The 20,420-nt window shown below is 43.9% G+C and overlaps 2 protein-coding genes across 27 annotated transcripts in view; one reads left to right on the forward strand and one right to left on the reverse strand.

Annotated features, from left to right (window-relative positions):
* The window catches only part of ARHGAP23 (Rho GTPase activating protein 23), a 180,985-nt gene that overhangs the window by 137,038 nt on the left and 23,527 nt on the right, over nt 1–20,420 (forward strand). For all 3 annotated transcript variants that reach the window (XM_068262515.1, XM_068262514.1, XM_068262516.1), the window contains exons 11-17: nt 6,623–6,760; nt 7,874–8,167; nt 10,781–10,842; nt 10,930–11,054; nt 15,997–16,118; nt 17,972–18,127; nt 19,487–19,565. In XM_068262515.1, coding sequence (XP_068118616.1) covers nt 6,623–6,760; nt 7,874–8,167; nt 10,781–10,842; nt 10,930–11,054; nt 15,997–16,118; nt 17,972–18,127; nt 19,487–19,565 — 976 coding nt within the window. The remainder of the gene's footprint in view (nt 1–6,622; nt 6,761–7,873; nt 8,168–10,780; nt 10,843–10,929; nt 11,055–15,996; nt 16,119–17,971; nt 18,128–19,486; nt 19,566–20,420) is intronic.
* Nucleotides 1–20,420, reverse strand: part of SRCIN1 (SRC kinase signaling inhibitor 1) — a 1,481,450-nt gene that overhangs the window by 24,271 nt on the left and 1,436,759 nt on the right. For 22 of the 24 annotated variants that reach the window (XM_068262488.1, XM_068262500.1, XM_068262499.1 and 19 more), the window contains one exon: nt 2,120–2,208. The exons of the other annotated variants lie outside the window; for them this stretch is intronic. In XM_068262488.1, coding sequence (XP_068118589.1) covers nt 2,120–2,208 — 89 coding nt within the window. The remainder of the gene's footprint in view (nt 1–2,119; nt 2,209–20,420) is intronic. 24 annotated transcript variants of the gene reach the window in all.

Here is a 20,420-nt window from a genome sequence, read left to right on the forward strand (position 1 = left end):
TGGTGACCCTCACAGCCTTGGGACCCATCTTACAAAGCTCATAAGTGTGGTCATCAGGATCTTCACCCCCATAATGTGTAGCCACAAAAACACCTGATCTGGAGTATCGGAGAAGGGAAGGTTAGTAGTTGGGGGACCACAACACCTCTGGGCCCCCCGCAGTCACAGGGGCTGCTCCCCCCTAGTTACGCCCCTGAAGATTGGCGTTTTTCTGGCATTTAGCCTTTACAGCAGGGGTTTCAAACTCGCGGCCCGTGGGCCATTTGCGGCCCTTGATACAATATTTTGTGGCCCGTGCCGGCAAAAGCTTCCTTATAGTTCGCTTCAGTGCTCCCAAGTTATCCACCGCATCCCCACCTCTAAACAAGGGCTGCAGAGCCCCCAAATCGCCCGGGGGGCAATCCGCCGGCATTTCCTGGAAGGGGCAGAGCTTTCAGCTTCAGCTCTGCCCCTTCTGACGTCAATCGCGGCGCATCGCTGCCTCTGCCCGCCCCTCTCACTCTTCCTTCACAGAGAGGGGCGGGGAGAGGCGGCGATGCGCCGCGATTGACGTCAGGAGGGGCAGAGCTGAAGCTGAAAGCTCTGCCCCTTTCAGGAAATGCCGGCGGATTGCCCGCCCCCCAGGCGATTTGGGGGCTCTGCAGCCCTCGTTTTGCGGCGGGGACACGGCGGATTACTTGTAATGGGAGCACTGGAGCGAACTATAAGGTAAAATAGGCAAAATAGTTCGCTTCAGTGTGAATTTGATTTTGAAATAAAAATCAATGCAAGGGACGGGGGGTGGGGGGAGGTGTTGCTGATTGACTTTTTTTGCGAAATCCCTTATGCGGCCCAGTCTCATCCTGACTTTGCCTCCTGCGGCCCCCAGGTAAATTGAGTTTGAGACCCCTGCTTTACAGTGATGGCTGGAATTTAGCCCAATAAACGCTGATCACATTCACTTCAAATGCTACCAAGGCACACTCCACAAAACTGCTCTCATTTCAATGGCAATTTAAAACTTTTATTCAGCTATGGCAGGAAACATCTGGCAAGCTATCCGTGCGAATGAGCCCTTAGGAGCTAAGAGACAGTGGGAAGTATACGGCGCATGAGGTCAGATGGTTGACAGGGTGACAGTCTGAGCTCCAGATTCTTCCCTAAAGCAAGGAAGGCTAAATAAAGAGACTAATATATATTTTGCATTAATCATGACGTGTACAGACATCAAACTGTTGATGACTAAAATGACTGTGATGGTTTTGGCCATCAGTTTGTTGTCTACATAAGCATCCTGTCTGCTGTGCACTCTGATTTACAGCATCTGGCTGTGGTGGAATTTTTCAGCCAGTGTCTTTGCTTCTGGTTCTCTGTAAGTTAGTCACTGACTTTAAATGAAAGTTAGGTGTTCTGACAAATAAATGTTCTTACAGTTCTTACAGCATTAAAAGTACAGGAGTCTGGATGAAATAAAATCTAGAATATATGTGCATCTCTCATTGCTAGGATTGTTAAGTGTCTGTGTTTGGCTTATAATTCAAAATAATAATTATATCATCAAGATCCTTAAATATCTGAACAACAGAACAGTAACCTGTTCCAAACCTCCAAAATTCAAACACCAGTAATGAATGTCTGCTGAATTTAGCATAGTGGTGTCACATCTGCTATCGTTACATTGCAAAGCATGATGGGAGCAATACAGCCTAACCCATGGTGATCACTGTGTCAGGTTTCACGCAAGGATACGTTAATATGGATGGAGCGAGCAATATATTCAAAACTGAGGGGGTTTATGTGCTATGTCCATGAAAGGGGAGTTATATTTGAATGCGTTTTGGATTTGCATATTTTTCTGTTGAAATGCACTTAGTGTGGTTAGACAATGGTGACTTATTGTAAGGAACGCTAGTTCTTACCCTCATATGGCTTCTGAATTCTGCAGTTACCTGCTTATGACATTTAAAAAAAATCTGTTGTGATGCAAGTCGCTGTGCACACATAAAGGATGACGGCACAATACAGGATTAAAGCTGCTTAAATCAGGCTGAAAAACAACTAAGGGATTAGTTCTTGCATAAACCATATACATGTAAATGTTAGGTCAGTATGCACTTTTCAATAGAGACATAAGACATACTTTGGTCTGGTTATAGCAGCCTCTAGTGGAAGGAGGAAGTAGGAGATGATTTGTGTTGAGCAAGCCTTGCATGGAGGCAGACAGGTGGTCTATTTATAAAGGAGACAAAGACACTGTTTACTAGAAAGGCTCTTTTATTCCTGAAGAAATAATTGCATTATTAATTTTTTCCACATTTATAAAAGAGGTGAAAGACAACTCTTTTAAGTCTGATAGCTTCTTTTATATGATCATCATCACTGGACATCAGCCGCCAAAATCTTCTTACGCGATATTTAAAAGGGGGATCAGCCTGATCTTCACTTTACAGTGTGATAGGTGTTCACTGTTTTGAAAGCGTTCATTAGAGAACAGTAGTATTTGTTTTCCAAACCCCCCCCCCCCATGCATGTTCACTTTAAAGCGGAACTGTATATAGGTTAAAAACAAACTGTTTCACACTGTAAGCCCCCAGCAGCCATCCTGTCCCGCGCCGCTCCTCTCGAGCCTCCGTTCTCCCGCCGACAGCTACCTTCAGGTTCGCCACCTGGTCACTGCGCCTGCGCGGCTCTGGCCACGCATATCCTTTCTTCTCGTTCCAGTCTGCAATGGCGCAATTATAGACGGGAACGTGTGGAAAGGAAACATTTGGTAGGGCTGCGCTGGCCTCGACTTACAAGTCGAGGAACGGAGTGGCGGGAGAACGGAGGCTCGTGGAGGTCCGGCGTGGGACAGCTGCTTGAGAAGCCCCAGGTAAATGAAACACTTTATTTTTAATCTGGGGGGGGGGGGGGGGGGGTTGGAAAACAAATACCACTGTTCTCTAATGTACGCTTTCAAAACAGAGAACACCTGTCACACTGTAAAGTGAAGATCAGGCTGACCCCCCCCCCCCCCCTTTTAAATATGGCATCAGAAGTTTTTGGCGGCTGATGTCCAGTGGTACACAACTGCAGGGGCAGTTAATTAACTGCATACTGCTACAATTTATGGCAAGAGGTAGTGATGGCAGGTGGGGGTCTGTTACTCCTTTCAAGTGAATGGAGCTGCATATTAGCCGTTTATAGTCATTCCAGTATGGTGATCACAAGTGTTTTTTTCAGAGGACTAAATCTGATCGTCCTTTTACAAGTACGACGCTTTGAAAAGGCCAGTTAGATCCTATAAAGTGGAGAGGAAAAAAATAGCAATTTTTTTCAGTGTTTTATAGCTAGGCCTCGGTACTCAAGGATTTAAGCAAATACAAATGCCCACTGCTATTGGTCATGTTAATACTGACATAGAAACAGAATAAACTGGCTAGTGAGTCCATTTACCAGAATCCAGACAAAACTGATATGTCTGTTTTAGGTGGAGTTGTAAAATGAGCAGTGCATTTAGAAGCAATCATTGCAGTACCGATGCTACTAGTATGGAAAAGCTCCTTTATGCACAGCTATTAGCAATGCCGGCCACCATCCATGTCCATGTAAAGGTTGCTAGTAATGATACCATTTGGCAAACAATCGTTTAAGAATGATTATTTTTATGAACGATTGGAAATGATCATTTGGGACCTCTAACTGAAGAAAATCTCCCAACCAATCCAATCAGATTAATGAAATTGATTCCATCAATCTGGTCAGAAGGATTAGAAGTATTTTGTCCGTTAGTGGTCCCAAACCGTCATTTCCAATCATTCATACGAGTAATTGTTCGTAAAGGATCGTTTGCCAAATTGTATCGTTAGTGGCCACCTTAAGTTGTGTGTACCCGACACAGTTATCACTGCCGGTGTTCTGATCAGCAGCAGCATCACCTCCATCCATTATCTCCATCCATAGGTCAGAACAGCAGTAATGTAGCAGGGGGTACTCTTCAGTGAATCCAAGCCACATTATTTACATGTTATCTACGGTAAATCTGTTGTTCCACATTCTGCTTCATTTCTTATTAAGTGTTCTTATTGACTGTTACAAACATATCAAGAAATAAACCAATAATGAGCTACACTTTATATTGTAGTACAACCAGGGCTGGATTTCTGGAAATGCCCAGGCCTTGGGCAGCTGCAGCCCAAGGGAGCACCTGAAAATGAAAGAAGGGTTGCTACATATGAAAGAGGAGGCTGAAAATGGGGAGCAACACATGAAAAAGGGAAACTGATGCCCAAGGGAGCTGTTAATGAAAGAGAGGGGCTATAGTACATGAATGATACAAGTGGAAGAGGGGACTGAACATGCAATGGGAGGGGCACTGCTGCACATGAAAGTGGAGCCGCAACATACTTGAAGTAGAGGCACAAAAAGTCCGGCCTTGAGTACAATATATAAAAGCTGGTACATAATCTGTTTTATGTTCCTAATACGTGATAGTTTTAGGTAATTGAGGATACCAATTGCTCCCTAAACACAAGACCTCAAATTCTTAGCAGAACATTGATTACAGCTCCTCAGTTTTTAATTATAACAAAAAAGGGACCTCTGTAAACCGGCGGTGAAACACAACTTAAAAGCTAAATAAAGAAAGCAAGAAAAGGAGAAGAAGACAAATAGGTAGGAGTCATGTATTGTGGTTTGCTTGAGTAACCACTTCACCAGCTCCCACACAGAAATTCCCAGCGCGTGACCTGTGAGATGTACTTGAGGATTACAGTGAAGAAATACTGGACTGGCCCTTTTTACACCAAGTGTGTGGTGAAACCTGGTGTTTACCTGATTATGTTGTCTTTCATGGTACAATAAAAACGTTCGATTTTCCCGTTTATTCGATTTAAATGATCTAATCGAATGAAAGTTGAAAATATGTTTTTTTTTCGATCAAGAAAGTCGAACAATTATCCTGTTTTTTTGAGAAAAATCTGATCGGACATGCTGGAAAAATCTTTATATTCGATCTAATGGAATAATCGAACTAAAGTATCTAATAAAAAAAAAAATGAAAAATTGTACCATGTATGGGCACCTTTAGACAGACACCGTACAGGTTTTTTTTTTCTCCGCTAAATTTTCTGTATTGTTTGGTTATATAGTAGTACATGGCACAGGCACGAGGTTAGTGTACAAGGGGGGCATAGAGGAATGTAGTGTATACACAGTACATGGGGCCCTTAGGAAGGTAGTGTACACACAGTGCAAGAGGGCACACAGAGGGCAGTGGATACATAGTAAATAGGGCCCACAGGAGGGGTAGTACACACACTGCAAGGAACACATAGGAGGGCAGTGTATACACAGAACTTGTGGCCCACTGGAGGGCAGTGTATACACAGGATAAGGGGTACACAGGAGGGCAGTGTGTACACAGGTTAAGGGGCACGGAAGAAGGCAGTGTATACTCAGTACATGCGACCCACAGGAGGGTGGTGCATACACATTGTGTGGGGGGCACACAGGAGGGCAGAGTACACGTAGAACAAAGGGCTCACAGGAGGATAGCATACACAGTGCAAAGGGGCACACAGGATGTCAGTGTATACATAGTACATAGGGCCCACAGGAGGGTAGTACACACATTGCTAGAAGTACACAGGAGGGCAGTGTATAGACAACACATGTGGCCCACTGAAGGGCAGTGTATACACAGGACAAGGGGCACTCAGGAGGGCAGTGTATACATAGTACATAGGGCCCACAGGAGGGTATTACACACACTGCAAGGGGCACATAGGAGGGCAGTGTATAGATAGCACATGTGGCCCACTGGAGGGCAGTGTATACACAGGACAAAGGGCACTCAGGAGGATAGTGTATACATAGTACATAGGGCCCATAGAATGGTAGTACACACACAGTGCAAGGGGAACACAGGAGAGCATTGTATACACAGCACATGTGGCCAGCAGGAGGTTAGTGTACACACAATGCAAGGGGCACACAGGGGGCAGTTTATACACAGTACATGGGGCCCACTGGAGGGCAGTGTGTACAGAGGACAAGGGGCACACATGAGGGGGCAGTGTTTACTCAGTACATGTGGCCCACAGGAGGGCAGTGTACACGCAGTGCAAAGAGAGCAGTGTACACACAGTGAAAGGGGCACACTGAAGGGCAGTGTACATGCAGTGCAAGGAGCACACTGGAGGGCATTGTACACACAGTACAAAGGGCACACTGGATTGCAGTGTACACACAGTACAAAAGGCACACTGGAGGGCAGTGTACACATAGGGCAAGGGGCACACAGGAGGGTAGTGTATATACATTACAATGGACATGCTCCTCCATGACTTTCAATCACAGATTTTTTCTTTTTTCTTTTTTTTTTTTAATATAATGAAGAGACTGTATTAATACTTGTGTGAAAAAACCTTCAATCTTTTCGTCTGATTACTTAATCTTGTATAGGGACCAGCCTACTCCCCATTGCTATGAATATGTGCTGGAATATAGGCACAATGAAGTGTTATGTCCTCTTTGATTGCAGATATCCTACAGTGGTTTCTGCCTCCTTCAGATCAGGAGGATCACATGTCTATGTGGAGGTGTATGATGATGTCTGCATGCATTTCTTTATCAGTTCCTTTCACCTTTTGTTTCTTTACAGTCATTGGACAGCTTGATTGCTTCTGAAGATGGACAGTCAAAGCGTCACTCGGCCTCAGAGATGTCTGATACAGAGTTCAGTGATGTGCGCAAGGAAGGCTGGCTGCTGTATAAGCAGATTCTCACCAATAAGGGGAAGGTAGGATGGCAAAGCTGAATGTGCTCTATCTGTCTAGCTATCTGCCCATCCCTCTGCCCGCCCATCAGTGAAACACATGCCCCTGTCTTCTACCCACTTACCCATGTGCCTGTCTGGGAACTTAACAACCTGTTTTTCTGGATTGTGGTAAGATTGGAAACACTGAAACAAACCACTATTAGTAGAAGGAACATGCAAACTTCATAGAGATAGTCATCCTTATTTATTAAAGTTCTCCCTGATGTGATAACATAAATAATCCTATCTAATTTTGGGTAGCAAACATTTTTAAACCCTGCCTGGCTAATTTTAGATCAAAACGAAGGTTGTTGAACATAAACGATTGCTACTACAATCGACTGCCCAAATCCATAGACCGTATCCTTTTGACCATTATTTGTGGGCTTTTCTGGATTTATTATGGGTTGCTACAATAGCACACAAGCTGATTCGCTTATCTTTCAGCTACCTTTGCTGTGGTCCACTGCAGGACTGGCTTTCACCACCTGATAGCAGAAAGGTGTGAATAAATCTAGACCAGTTTTGCAAGATATGATTATCAGGGCCATAGCAATAGCCATAGCAACTGCTATGAGACCCTGGAGCATAGGGGGCCCAGTGGGTACTTAATGTATTCACCATTAACTAACGTGTGTTTTTCCACCCTCTGCTTTGTCTCAGTGCCCATGGACTATGTGCAGTGTTAATTTGAATGTAAATTACCCAATTACGGTAACTCATATCCATAGGGTAGGGGCAGGTGGCATTGCTTAAGAGTGCATACATCCAAGGGCCTTATTAAAGTTTTGCTGTGGCGCCTCTTGGTCTCTAGCTACGCCACTGATGATTGTGCTCATCAGGGTTCTGCAGCTATTGAAAAATGTACATTTTTCATCTCCATCTCATGGTTTTATTCTCTCTTGACTAGAATTCTGCTTTAAATATTTAAAGTTGTTGAGTGTTTTTGCTCCTTGTTACCACACACATCCCTGGTCCCTTTTCTGAGATGAGGGTTTTCCCTGGGCCTGTAACTTATTTTTTTTTTTTTTTTTAAGTATGATATTACTACAGTATGAGATTAAACGCAGGTCTTTGGCCTTCTTGTCTTTGTAGAAGGTTGGGAGTGGACTCCGTCAGTGGAAGAGGGTGTACTCCATCCTGCGCCCTCACCTCCTCTTCTTGCATAAGGAACGCCCAGAGTCCCGGAGCCCGGCACTGACTGAAGAGGAGCAGCCAATCAGTATCCCCGGTAGCCTGGTGGACATCTCTTACAGCGAGACCAAAAAGAAGCACGTCTTCCGGCTCACAACACCTGACTTCTGTGAATACCTCTTCCAGGCCGAGGATCGGGATGACATGCTGGCCTGGGTCAAATCCATCAGAGAGAACAGTCGGGTGGAAGGGGAGGTAAGGATCTATTATGTCGGGTGTGTGATGGTGGCTGCTGGGGTGTGGTCAGTGTAGATAGGTGCTTAGAGCAGATTTCTAGAAAACAAAGGTCTGTAAAGGAAGTAGAGCAGATGGGGCTGTGTTTGGGCATTCCACAGAGGATGCTTTTTTACACACTGTTAAAGAAAAACTCCACAATGCAATACAATACAAGTTATACCAGTTACTGTCATTGATTTTGAAACACTTTTTTCATTAATAAATAATTTGCCCTGAAAAAATCTGATAAAATAACATTTCCTGCAGTAAAAAATTTGCGTGGCACAGCCTGAGTTTAGATGACATTTCAGAAGGTATTTTTTAAAGATCTTTCTGTACCTACAAAAATAAGCATATTCTCTCAAGGTGGAGTCTATTGTTCCTCAATTGCATCAGTTATTATCTTTGAAGCTGTCCGTCAAGCTATGTTTCTCTAATTATCTCTACAATGAATTATCGGCCGGTATAACTGACACATGATTACATATATTATTCATATTTCATTCTTAGTCCAATGAGAGTTTCTGGAATTTTCCTTGTTTTCATTTCAGTCACTGTAGTGTTTTTATGTTACTATGGAACATTAACAGCTGCTAACAGACTACCCGGTGAAATAGAGATAATAATAGTGACACACTCCATTATCACTCAGCACCTCAGATCATTAAAATAAGGGCTACCAAACTCTTAAAGCGGACCTGAACACAGAACTTCCCCTCTGCTCTAAAAGATATGCAACTGCATAATAACCTTTACAGAAAAATATTTCTTTGTTACAGCTCAGTGTTTCTCAACCTGGGGTCCACGGACAATTGGGGCGTACATTACCACCTGTCAGGGGTTCCTCAGGGGCCGCAGACAAAATGGCAGATCACGCTCCCCTCAGAGAAGTGGCAGGAAGGGCAGGCAGTGTCCGTGGCAAGGGGGGCAGTAACTTACTTAGCCTCGCTCGTGCGTGGACTCCTCTCACCGGGCTCTCCTCCTGTCGCCACGCTCTCCTCCTCTCACTGCCTCGCGTCCTGTTGCTATGGTTACCTGGCAGCCTCTCATTATGTCAGAGGAGCTGCCGGAAGTAACCATAGCGGGAGGACGCAGCGAGAAGAGGAGAGCCTGGCGAGAGGAGTCCGCGTGGGAACGGGCCTATGTAAGATTATACTGGGGCACCACCTAGCTATCTATACTGGAGCGCCTATAGCTCACTACCTACACTATGGCACCTTTACCTGGCTACCTATACTGAGGCACCTATAGCTCACTACCTATACTGGGGGCACCTATACCTTGCTAACCTATACTGGGGCAGCTATGGCTGGATACCTATACTGGGGGCAGCTATGGCTGGATACTTATACTGGGGGCACATATGCCTTGCTACCTAAACTGGGGGACTTATACCTGGATACCTATACGGGGGCACCTATACCTAGCTAGGACAGAGAGACGAGGTGACACAGGGGGCCAAAAGAGGCACAGGGGGAACAGAGGGGTAGAAAATAGGCACAGGGGGAACAGAGGTGACACAGAGGTAATACCAGGAGATGAGATGACACAGAGGGAGACAAATGAGGCACAAACTGGGGTGACACAGAGGGGGACAAAAGAGGCATATGGAGAACAGAGGGGGACAAAAGACAATGAATTCAGGTTAAGAATGGACACAGTCTCTATCGCATTTGTTTACCTGTATTTTGCTGGTATTTGACTTCACCCACATCATGTAATGGCACCGCCCACTTCTGCGCCGCTTTATTCGGTAGGGGTACATTTGCATAGCTCAGATCGAAAGTACCAGCACTATTCTTAGATTGCAGCAGTACATTTGCATAGGGATGACCCACAAAGGGATCGCATGTGCTGAAAAGGTTGAGAACCACCGTTAACAGCTGATACACATCCTACCTAATAATTTGCAAGTGTCCCTGTGTCCTGTCCGTGTGCCAGTGCTTTTGCGCTACTGCGCATGTCAAGCACTGACAGCCGTTGGGACAGGGCGGGCAGGCCGGCCGGGCGGGTGCATGCGGTGGTGACAGACCTAGAGCTCGTTTTCAGATGGGCTTAGGTCACTAGTGCTAGAACAAATCTGCACTGTTTCTACTTCCTGCTTTCATGGAAGCAGATTATCTGCCATTTCTGCCATGGCAGTCATGTGACACAGAGGAGAGATCAAATTACAACTTATGTGTAGACACAGATAAGGGGGAATTAAACTCTCTAAATACATACAGGGGGCATTTCTCTCTGTTTTCCTTCTGTCCTGTGCAATAGTTCAGGTCCATTTTAAAACCTGACCTATCTGCAGGTGTCAAGGATGGACAATGGGAGAGGAGAAAAAAGGATGGGTAGCGCTTTGGTAAAAAATAAAAATGAGGTTTCATATCACAACCAGTTAAAATTTTAGGGCCAGAAAATGGTGACCCCCTGTACTGTACACACAGCATTGATTGTGATAGAATGTTTTGCCCAATTGCGCTGTCTAAATGTGCACTTATCTTATAGTATTGGAGGGAGGGCAATACTCTTCTAAGACATTCCATGAGTAAAAAACAAAACAAAGCTGAAAAATAAATAAGCTTTCATATTTGTTCCTCCTAGGATCCCAACTTTGCCAGCCATGCTTTAATTAAAGAGAAGCTCAATGAGTATCGCAAAGTTAGGTAAGATGTCCCTCCATGCTGTTAATAAATATTTTGCCATTTTGCTTTCATCCAAACATCTAACCTTCTTTCTGGTTCATTTCACAGTGTTAGTGGCGCCAAACCTGACACCTCCCCAAAGGGGACACGCAGTTTAGGGATTCGATCAGAACTGTTGTGGGCGACAGGCCTGGCAGCTCCACGATCTCCAAAACAAGATGGTGCTGTGAAAGGTAAGTCTGCCAATGCATTGCCCTTATTTTTGGTATTAATAAGCAATATAAAGTAGCCCTACAGTGGTGCACCTTTCTAGGGACAGGCAGGGCAGGACATCCCCCAGGGCATGGACGCATGCAGAGTGCGCAGCCGCAGTAGTTAAGATAACTCACCTAGCTGGGATCCGCATTTATCGCATCGCCTTCCTGGTTATAGGTGTCCATTCTGTGATGTCATCTTAGGCAATTGAAAAGTTAAAAAGCAAAAACATATAGAGGGCCTCAAAGCAAGGCATATACCCCAAACAACAAAAGACCAATGGAGAAGTAATTACTAAAATATCAAAAATGTATTATTTGTCAATATGAAAGAAAGACATACACACATAAATATATAAAATAAGAGCCCAATGGTTAATTGACCACACCACCGACTCACACCACACATGCACACCCTCACTCACGCCTAGCCTTACTATTTTTTTCATGTAAAGTTTCTCTCCCCATGCCCCCGGGCTCTAAGATGGTACGCAGACGCAAAAGAGAAGTGATAGGCATGCTGAATCAGCCTGATTGGCTGAAGCCTCTGTCACTCACTTCTCTCCTCTTTGATTGGCCACCTTGGTCTCCCCTTCTCTCTGTCTCTGCAGCCGCTGTTAGAGCGCAGGGAGGGGGGCCAGAGGCTATCTCCTGTCACTGTCCTCTGCCCCCTCCTCCCCCCCCCCTGCAATTATGCCGTCCGCCGCTGCATTCTCCCTATTCCCCACACTGAGCATTGGGGAAGGATAAAGGCGGTGCACACAGACTCACTGAATAATGGTTCCAGGCGCTGCAGTATCCTTCTATACTCTCTGCCCTACCGCTGGCGGTAGTGCAAAGAATAGATGGGAACGGCAGCGCTTGGATCCATTAGTAGGTGAGTCTGTGGCTGCTGCATTTATTCCTCCATGCTGCGCACAGAATCAGTGCGGGAAGGAGGGGGATGCGGGGGGGGGGGGGGGGAGGGGTTCTAGCCGGAGGACACAAGATGGTCACTGCCAGCAACAGGAATCATCTAATTTTACAATACACAAATCACAGAAATAAAAACATGAACACTACAATACATCTGTTATGTAAGTAGTATTTTTCTATGTAGAAGTATTTATCTACTTACATATGTGGGTTTTTTTGGGGGGAAGGGGCATTTTATAGCTAATAGTTTCTCTTTAAAGTGAACCTGAAGAGACACACTTCAGGTTAAAGGGGAACTTCAGCCTAAACAAACATACTATTAATAAGTTACATTAGTTATGTTAATTAGAATAGATAGGTAATATAATCTTTTACCCACCCTGTTTTAAAAGAACAGGCAAATGTTTGTGATTCATGGGGGCTGCCATCTTTGTCATGGGGGCAGCCATCTTTTTGGTTGAAAGGAGGTGACAAGGAGCAGGAGACACAGTTCCAACTGTCCTGTGTCCTGATAACCCCTCCCAGCTGCACACACTAGGCTTCAAATGTCAAATTCAAAATGTAAAAAAAAAAAAATTGCACCAAAACAGCAAAACGAGAACAACATCAGAAATCCCATCATGCTATGCAAAGCATAAGGGGAAAACTTTCTTCTGTGCAGCTAAAAATGAGGCTTGTATAAGAGAAACAAAGTTCTGATGCTGTGAAACTGTTAAAGAAACACCAAGCCTTTTCAGTGCTGCTGAGTCGATTTTTAGTCTGGAGGTTCACTTTAAATACTTGCCTGTAGAGGGAAGGCTCTGGATATCATAAAGCTTTCCCAGTCTTAAGTCCATCCCCGTTGTTCTAGCGCCATCTCTGGTTAAGTTATATTAAGTTGTATACTGGTTTCCTTTTTTTTTTATAATATGCTTTGCACTGTTGCCTGAAACAACATGTCTGCTACTGAAAACACCAGTGTTTGGATACCCGTAGCCACGTAAAATAAAATGTTACATACTCAACTAAACGGAGGGTGTCCTATAGAGCCTTCCTGTCCAGGCGCCAGTTCAAATGGCAGGGGAATGAGGGGGCACAGAGAGCACTGGAAAGGATCTAAGGGACCCACAGCCTTTTCTCTTCTTCTCTTCTTAGGTGAGTATGTAACTTTTTTTTTTTTTTTTTTTTTTTTTTTATACATGGCTACAGATACCTTTTAATTTAATTTCAATGGACTTTCAGAAGCCTTTTCACATCACTAATGTGTCAGCAGTGATAAACAACTTCAGCCAGACATTGTATTTAAACATATCTTAATTGCAGTTATTGTTAAGGCTAAAGGTGGCCACTAACTGTCCAATTTCTAGCGAAAAATCTTTCGAGCGATCAGAAATTCTGATCGGACGAAAAATCGTTCACTACACCATCAACTAACCAATCTTTGCTTCCTATCTATCACGACCACCAAGAAAATCCAAATTTATTGTGTCCACCAATGGAGATTATTTACAACCAATCCGCTCAGAATTTCTGATCGCTCTAACAATTTTTCACTAGAAATTGGACCGTTAGTGGCCACTGGCCAGCTTAAGAATCTGTGTCTTCTCTCCTGGTTTATTGCAATAGGGAAAGCCAGTCGTCTGGCAAGAAAGTGTTAAAAATGTGTGCAGCTGATCACTATGGCCTCAATTCACTAAGATCATGCTAGAGATAATAAGGCAAGAGAAAATTAATTAATTTACCTCTCCTGTAGTTAATTTACCTCCTCTGTAGTTAATTTACCTCCTCTGTAGTTATTTTCACATGCAGCTAATTAACAGCCTGTCTTTAACTCTGGAGTTATTTTAAGGATTGGAGAGTTAATTTAAAGACAGAAGAGTTAACTTTAGGCTTGCCTGAGGTAAAATGTTTCCTGAATACTACATGCCTTATCACCATGGTAACAACTCTAGAAGAGTTATTAAAGACAGGAGATAAGTTTAGTGAATTGAGGCCAATGTCTACAAAAGTGTAATGAGCTGATGCAGTTTCTCCCTCAAATGTGCCCAAGGCAGGCACCTTACCCCTTGTCAGTATGATAGTTCAGTTTTTTTTTTCAAAGGAAAACTGAAGTGAGAAGAATATGGTGGCTGCCATACTTATTTCCTTTTAAACATTACCAGTTGCCTGGCTATCCTGCTGATCTTTCTGGATGCAGTAGTGTCTGAATCCCAAACCTGAAACATGCAAGCTGCTAATCTAGGCAGACTTCAGTCAGAGCACCTGATCTGCTGCATGCTTGTTCAGGGTCTATGGCTAAAAGTATTAGAGGCAGAGGATCAGCAGGACAGCCAGGCAATTGGTATTGCTTAAAAGGAAATAAATATGGCAGCCTCCATATCTCTCTCACTTCAGTTGTCCTTTATATAGCTGAAATCCTGCTTTGGCTGTGTCAGTGTAGGGTTCTGTGTTTTACATGATTAAATGAGTTTAGTATGAAGCTGCAAAAATAGCAAAAGTGATAAAGTGATACTGAAGTGACCTGACTAAAAGAAAGGCAGATTTTCACCTATGTAGAGGGAAGGCTCTGGATCTCATAGAACCTTACCGGTCCTCTATCCCTGGCCTTGTTCCAGCACTTTCCTCCCTGTTGCAGGTATTGGACCAACTGGTTGAATATGCCTTTGGGGATCCTCAGAAGGAATTGAAAGCACTCGTGTCCCCGACTGCACAAGCACTCGCTTATGCACAGTACAGATCTTCACAAGCACTCGCTCATGCTCAGTACAGATCTTCACAAGCACTCGCTCATGCACAGTACAGATCTTCACAAGCACTCGCTCATGCTCAGTACAAATCTTCACAAGCACTCGCTCATGCACAGTACAGATCTTCACAAGCACTCGCTCATGCTCAGTACAGATCTTCACAAGCACTCGCTCATGCTCAGTACAGATCTTCACAAGCACTCGCTCATGCTCAGTACAGATCTTTACAAGCACTCGCTCATGCGCAGTACAGATCTTCACAAGCACTCGCTCATGCTCAGTACAGATCTTCACAAGCACTCGCTCATGCTCAGTACAGATCTTCACAAGCACTCGCTCATGCTCAGTACAGATCTTCACAAGCACTCGCTCATGCGCAGTACAGATCTTCACAAGCACTCGCTTATGCTCAGTACAGATCTTCACAAGCACTCGCTCATGCTCAGTACAGATCTTCACAAGCACTCGCTCATGCTCAGTACAGATCTTCACAAGCACTCGCTCATGCTCAGTACAGATCTTCACAAGCACTCGCTCATGCTCAGTACAGATCTTCACAAGCACTCGCTCATACTCAGTACAGATCTTCACAAGCACTCGCTCATGCACAGTACAGATCTTCACAAGCACTCGCTCATGCTCAGTACAGATCTTCACAAGCACTCACTCATGCACAGTACAGATCTTCACAAGCACTCGCTCATGCTCTGTACAGATCTTCACAAGCACTCGCTCATGCACAGTACAGATCTTCACAAGCACTCGCTCATGCACAGTACAGATCTTCAGATGCACTCGCTCATGCTCAGTACAGATCTTCACAAGCACTCGCTCATGCGCAGTACAGAGCTTCACAAGCACTCGGGGACACGAATGCTTCTCAAGCCTTAAAATTAGAATTGTGGACAGCACTGGAACAAGGACATACAGAGAGGACCAGAAGGCTCTATGAGATCTAGAGCCTTCCCTCTACATTGGCAAGTATCTGACTTTCTTCTCTCAGGTCGCTTCAGTATTGATTTAATACTTTACAAAAGATCTATATATAAAGTTAGTGGTGTACTCCCCTTGTATCTAAAACTGAACTATCCCTTCTGTAAAGATACATCTGAGGGTCTACATAGAGGCTTTGAACTCTCAATACATTGTTTTTATAAACTCTGTTATCTGTAGCTTTCATAAAGCAGCGGCATTGTTGGGTGTTTTGCTGCTTGTTGAGACCTTTCCACAGTGCTGCTTCCAGTAAGCGAATATTTATGAGGCTTTCTGTGCTTTCCCAGCAGAGGAAGGAACCTCCTCTAAGGTCCCCTGGGGAATCCACCTAATGAAAAAGAATAAGAAGAGCCCCCCACGGGCATTTGGTGTGAGGCTGGAGGACTGTCAGCCCGCCACAGAGAATAAGGTGAGGGGTCACATGTATAAACTACTTCATCAAGTGTTATATAAACTTCAAGCAAACCATAATCTCCATCCAGCTATGAAGGGTTTGCTCAATATGTCATTGTATACCATGCAAGGGCCATAGAGAAATACACTGGGTGAGTCTACATTACAAAAACACATTAAAAGATTGGACCTGGAGTAGGAAGTGTGGCTGTGCTATAGGCAGGGCAGCTTTATTTAGCTGACTTAAGTTCTGCTCTCAGAAGCAAAGATCACTAGATCTGCCAGACTAGACAAATCACTGATAGCAGAAATATCATGTTTCACTCATCATTTCTGCTGCCTATGGATATCTCAGTGCTTAGAGGAGAGCAGACTTTAGCCCCCATATTAAGGAAACAAATGTCCTCACCCATTATGTCAGCAAGGACAATAGACTTTCCCCTCCTAGTCAGATTCTGCTGGGTGTCCATGTCTGTGGAATGCTAAAGGCCATTCATCTAGCAATTTTGCTGTATGATTGACCTTTTGATTCAATCATTTTATGGAATTGAGAGTTGAGTGTGTCCCAGTATGCTTGATGATTGAAAACTGACCAGTATCATGTCGACTTGACCAGGTTTGTCATTTGAGCGGTTTGAAAGGTGTTGGTCGATCGCAGAAGAATCGGATAGTGTTCACATGATTTAAATTGACAGACAATAAATTTTTGAGGGCAGAGCATGGAGGCACAACATTGTTCAGATCAAATGTGCCTAAGTCACTTTGTCGATCGAACAAAAATCGTTAGATGTATGGCTACCTTAACTCTGCCTGATTGGTCAGTTCTAACATGTTTTTAACCCTATCCCTTTAAAGAGCAGGAAGTTGTAACTGTTGTTAGTTCTGCATACTGTATGCCTAGATTATCCATAGGCATAATTGTATCACAATCATACTAAACCCAAAAATCAGCAAGCAAAGTCTGTAGAAGCAAAGTGGTGGAGAGAATTCATATTTGCTCTCTGCACTCTGGATTTAACAGGTGGATTTAACAGTCTAGTGTAACCATGTGACACCTAGGGGCTTGTTTATAAAGAAGATCTGGTAGCAGAGGACAGATCACTCTAAAAAGCGGCAATCTGATTTTTTGACACCAGAAATCAATACTTGAATTGCCTACCACAATTACCGTACCCTAAATTGTTCATCCAAAGCTCCATTCACTTGAATGTTATTGTTTTACTGAATAGTGATGCTGGATGGTGTAATGGTTAAGGGCTCTGCATCTGACACAGGAGACCAGGGTTCGAATCTCGGCTCTGCCTGTTCAATAAGCCAGCATCTATTCAGTAGGAGACCTTAGGCAAGTCTCCCTAACACTGCTACTGCCTATAGAGCGCGTCCTAGTGGCTGCAGCTCTGGCGCTTTGAGTCCGCCAGGAGAAAAGCGCGATATAAGTGTTATTTGTCTTTGTTGTTTGTCTTTGTATCACAAGAGGTGGAACACCCTTGCCCAGTGTCAGGTACAATGGACTTCTCCCCTTTTCTGGTGCCTAGTTGGAGGTAGAGGTAACTATTCCCCCCCGACACACACACACACACACACACACACACACACACAGTGGCACAACAGCTCAGGACGGAGTAGCACAGGACTGGGGGAGCACAGCACATGACCGGGGAGCAGGATGGGGAGGGGGGGGCAGGATGGGTGAGAGCAGCATAGAACTGGGGGAGCACGAGTCTAGGGGAGCACAATATGGGGGAGTACACAGGACAAGGAGAATGGGCGAGAGAGGGTGACAGTGGGCCTTGGGCGACAATGTACAAATCTGGCCCTGTGTATGTTGTGGAGAAAGCTCATCTGAACGTCATGTTGCATCACCCACAGGGCGTTCCGCTGATTGTAGAGTTTTGCTGTACCATGGTGGAGCAGAAAGGTTTGGAGTATCTGGGAATATACCGTGTCCCTGGAAACAATGCTGTAGTGAGCAGCCTTCAAGATCAGCTCAACAAGGGAGTGTGTGAAACCAACATACAGGATCAGGTAAGAGGAGCAGCACTGACATCATGTGCAGGATCCATTGCAAAGATTTAGCATTGGTTGATTTGGGTTGCAGCATCATTTTTTTTTGCTCTCTTTTTGCATTATTTGAACAATCTAAAAGTCTGTCTTTTAAATATTTTACCTATTTTCAATTCATTTTCTCTCTGCACAAACGGTTCAGAGTAAGAGCTCTTGCTATGTAATAAGGTAAAGCGGTATTGACATTGTGTTGACATTTTGTATGGCTTTCTTCAGAATGATGTGCAGAAGTCCTTAAAGTGGACATTGGGCAGTATCACTTATAGAAATAAGATTTTATTTTTACTTCGAAAAAAATCTGATACCCCTCAAACTATCCATCTAATCAGCTGTCTGATTAGCACAGCAACTGAACAAATATTGGTGGAAGGTATATATATCATTGGCAACTAGGGATGATCAATGAGATGCAAATTGTTCCAAAATTATGCAAATTGTTATGCAAATGTATGCGGTTTGAAAATGGACCAATCAATTTAAACCCAGATTTAAATTGATTCATACATTTTCAAGCTGCATACATTTGCATAAAATACATTTGCATCAACTTGGAACAATTTGCATATTTTTGATCATCCCTATTGGCAACTATACAATGGCAAGGTTCTGCCTAGACAAAATTACTCTTTGTGGTTTATTTTGAAGAATCAGCCCTCCTAAGTAACCTTTATAATCATGGCATAACAGAGCCATTACAGGGGAAGAACAGACTGGTTTTACTGGTGTAAATAAATTACAAACAGGTAAGGGTTGTTAGTATTTGAAGTGGAGCTGAACTCTTGCACAGGATAGAAGGAAAACAGATAGCGAAATGCATTTGGTATGTATTAAGAGAGTTTAGCCTGTCTAATTCCACGTCATCTGTGTCTAATCAAAAGTTGTAATTTGATCTCTCCGTGTCATCTGACTGCCATGGCAGATAAGCTGATTTGAAAGCACAGGATGTTAACAATATGTCTGCTTCCATGAAAGCAGGAAGTAGAAACAGTGCAGATTTATTGCAGGATATGTATCAGCTGTAACTAAGAAATTATTTTCTTTATTATGATGCTGCTTATCTTTTAGAACAGAGAGGACGTTCTGAGTTCAGGTCCGCTTTAAATGTACTGTAATAATGGATGTGAACCTTATTTGCTGCACAGCGTTGTTTTATGGCAGAGTGTGTGACTGCATATGTGGTGTATAACTAGTACATCATCTCTTTGATCATTAACTGTTTGCCTGTGACGCTTTTCATTAAGGATTGACAATTAAATCTGTGCTCAGCTGTCATCACTTCAATTAATTTCCTTGCTGATCTGGCCTTTCTTCTGATTTCAGCGCTGGCAAGACTTGAACGTGGTCAGCAGTCTGCTCAAATCCTTCTTTCGGAAACTGCCTGAGCCTCTGTTTACTGATGGTGAGCCGTCCTCTCTTGTACACTGTGCAGGCTGTGTCACATAGGCAGTAACATGCTAACATTATACATTCATGCAGAGGAGAACCGCATGAATCAGCATCACAAACCATGGGGCTGGCAATTTGTGGAGGCTGCTGTATGACGTATACCATGTTAGTTGTCAGTGGCATATAAATGACAAGCCTGTGATGAATAAATAGAGGATCCTAGGATGATTCCCCCAAAGAACACCATCTCTGCAGGGTTTGTATGTTCACACTGGAATGGCAAGCCATGTACAGCACTTGGTAGTGCAGCAGACCCACAGTTGCCCCCAGTGTACAGTGCAGCGTGGCCTCAATCTGTACCCAATATGATGCAGAGGATATTTTTTATCAAAGCAACTTGCAGCAAGTAATTCAAAATGGCCTATATATACACCTAAGGGCCCTTTTCTACTAGCAAGTGCGATCGCAAGCATAATTGCTGCTTTTGCAATTGCGCATGGCTGCTTTCCCCACTGGCTGCGATTTGCGTTGTATAGCCATCAGGAATGGAGCGCGATCACAGCGAGAATCGCCCCAGAAAACGATTGCAATTCGGAGCAAAATGAATTGATGAATTGTGGTAGTGGAAAATGAGCGCCACCATTTATATGCGGTGCTCTAGCGATCGGCAAAACGGCTGCGATTGAGGCTTCTTGCACACTGCAACCGATTCCGATTCAGATTCCGCTTTTTAATCTGTTTTTACATCCGATTCAGATTCTGATTTGCAGTGTGCAGGGAGCAAACTGCAAATCGGAATCTGAATCGGATGTAAAAACAGATTAAAAAGCGGAATCTGAATCTGAATCGCTTGCAGTGTGCAAGAGAC

This window comes from Hyperolius riggenbachi, chromosome 12, assembly GCF_040937935.1.
Source record: "Hyperolius riggenbachi isolate aHypRig1 chromosome 12, aHypRig1.pri, whole genome shotgun sequence".
NCBI lineage: Eukaryota > Metazoa > Chordata > Amphibia > Anura > Hyperoliidae > Hyperolius > Hyperolius riggenbachi.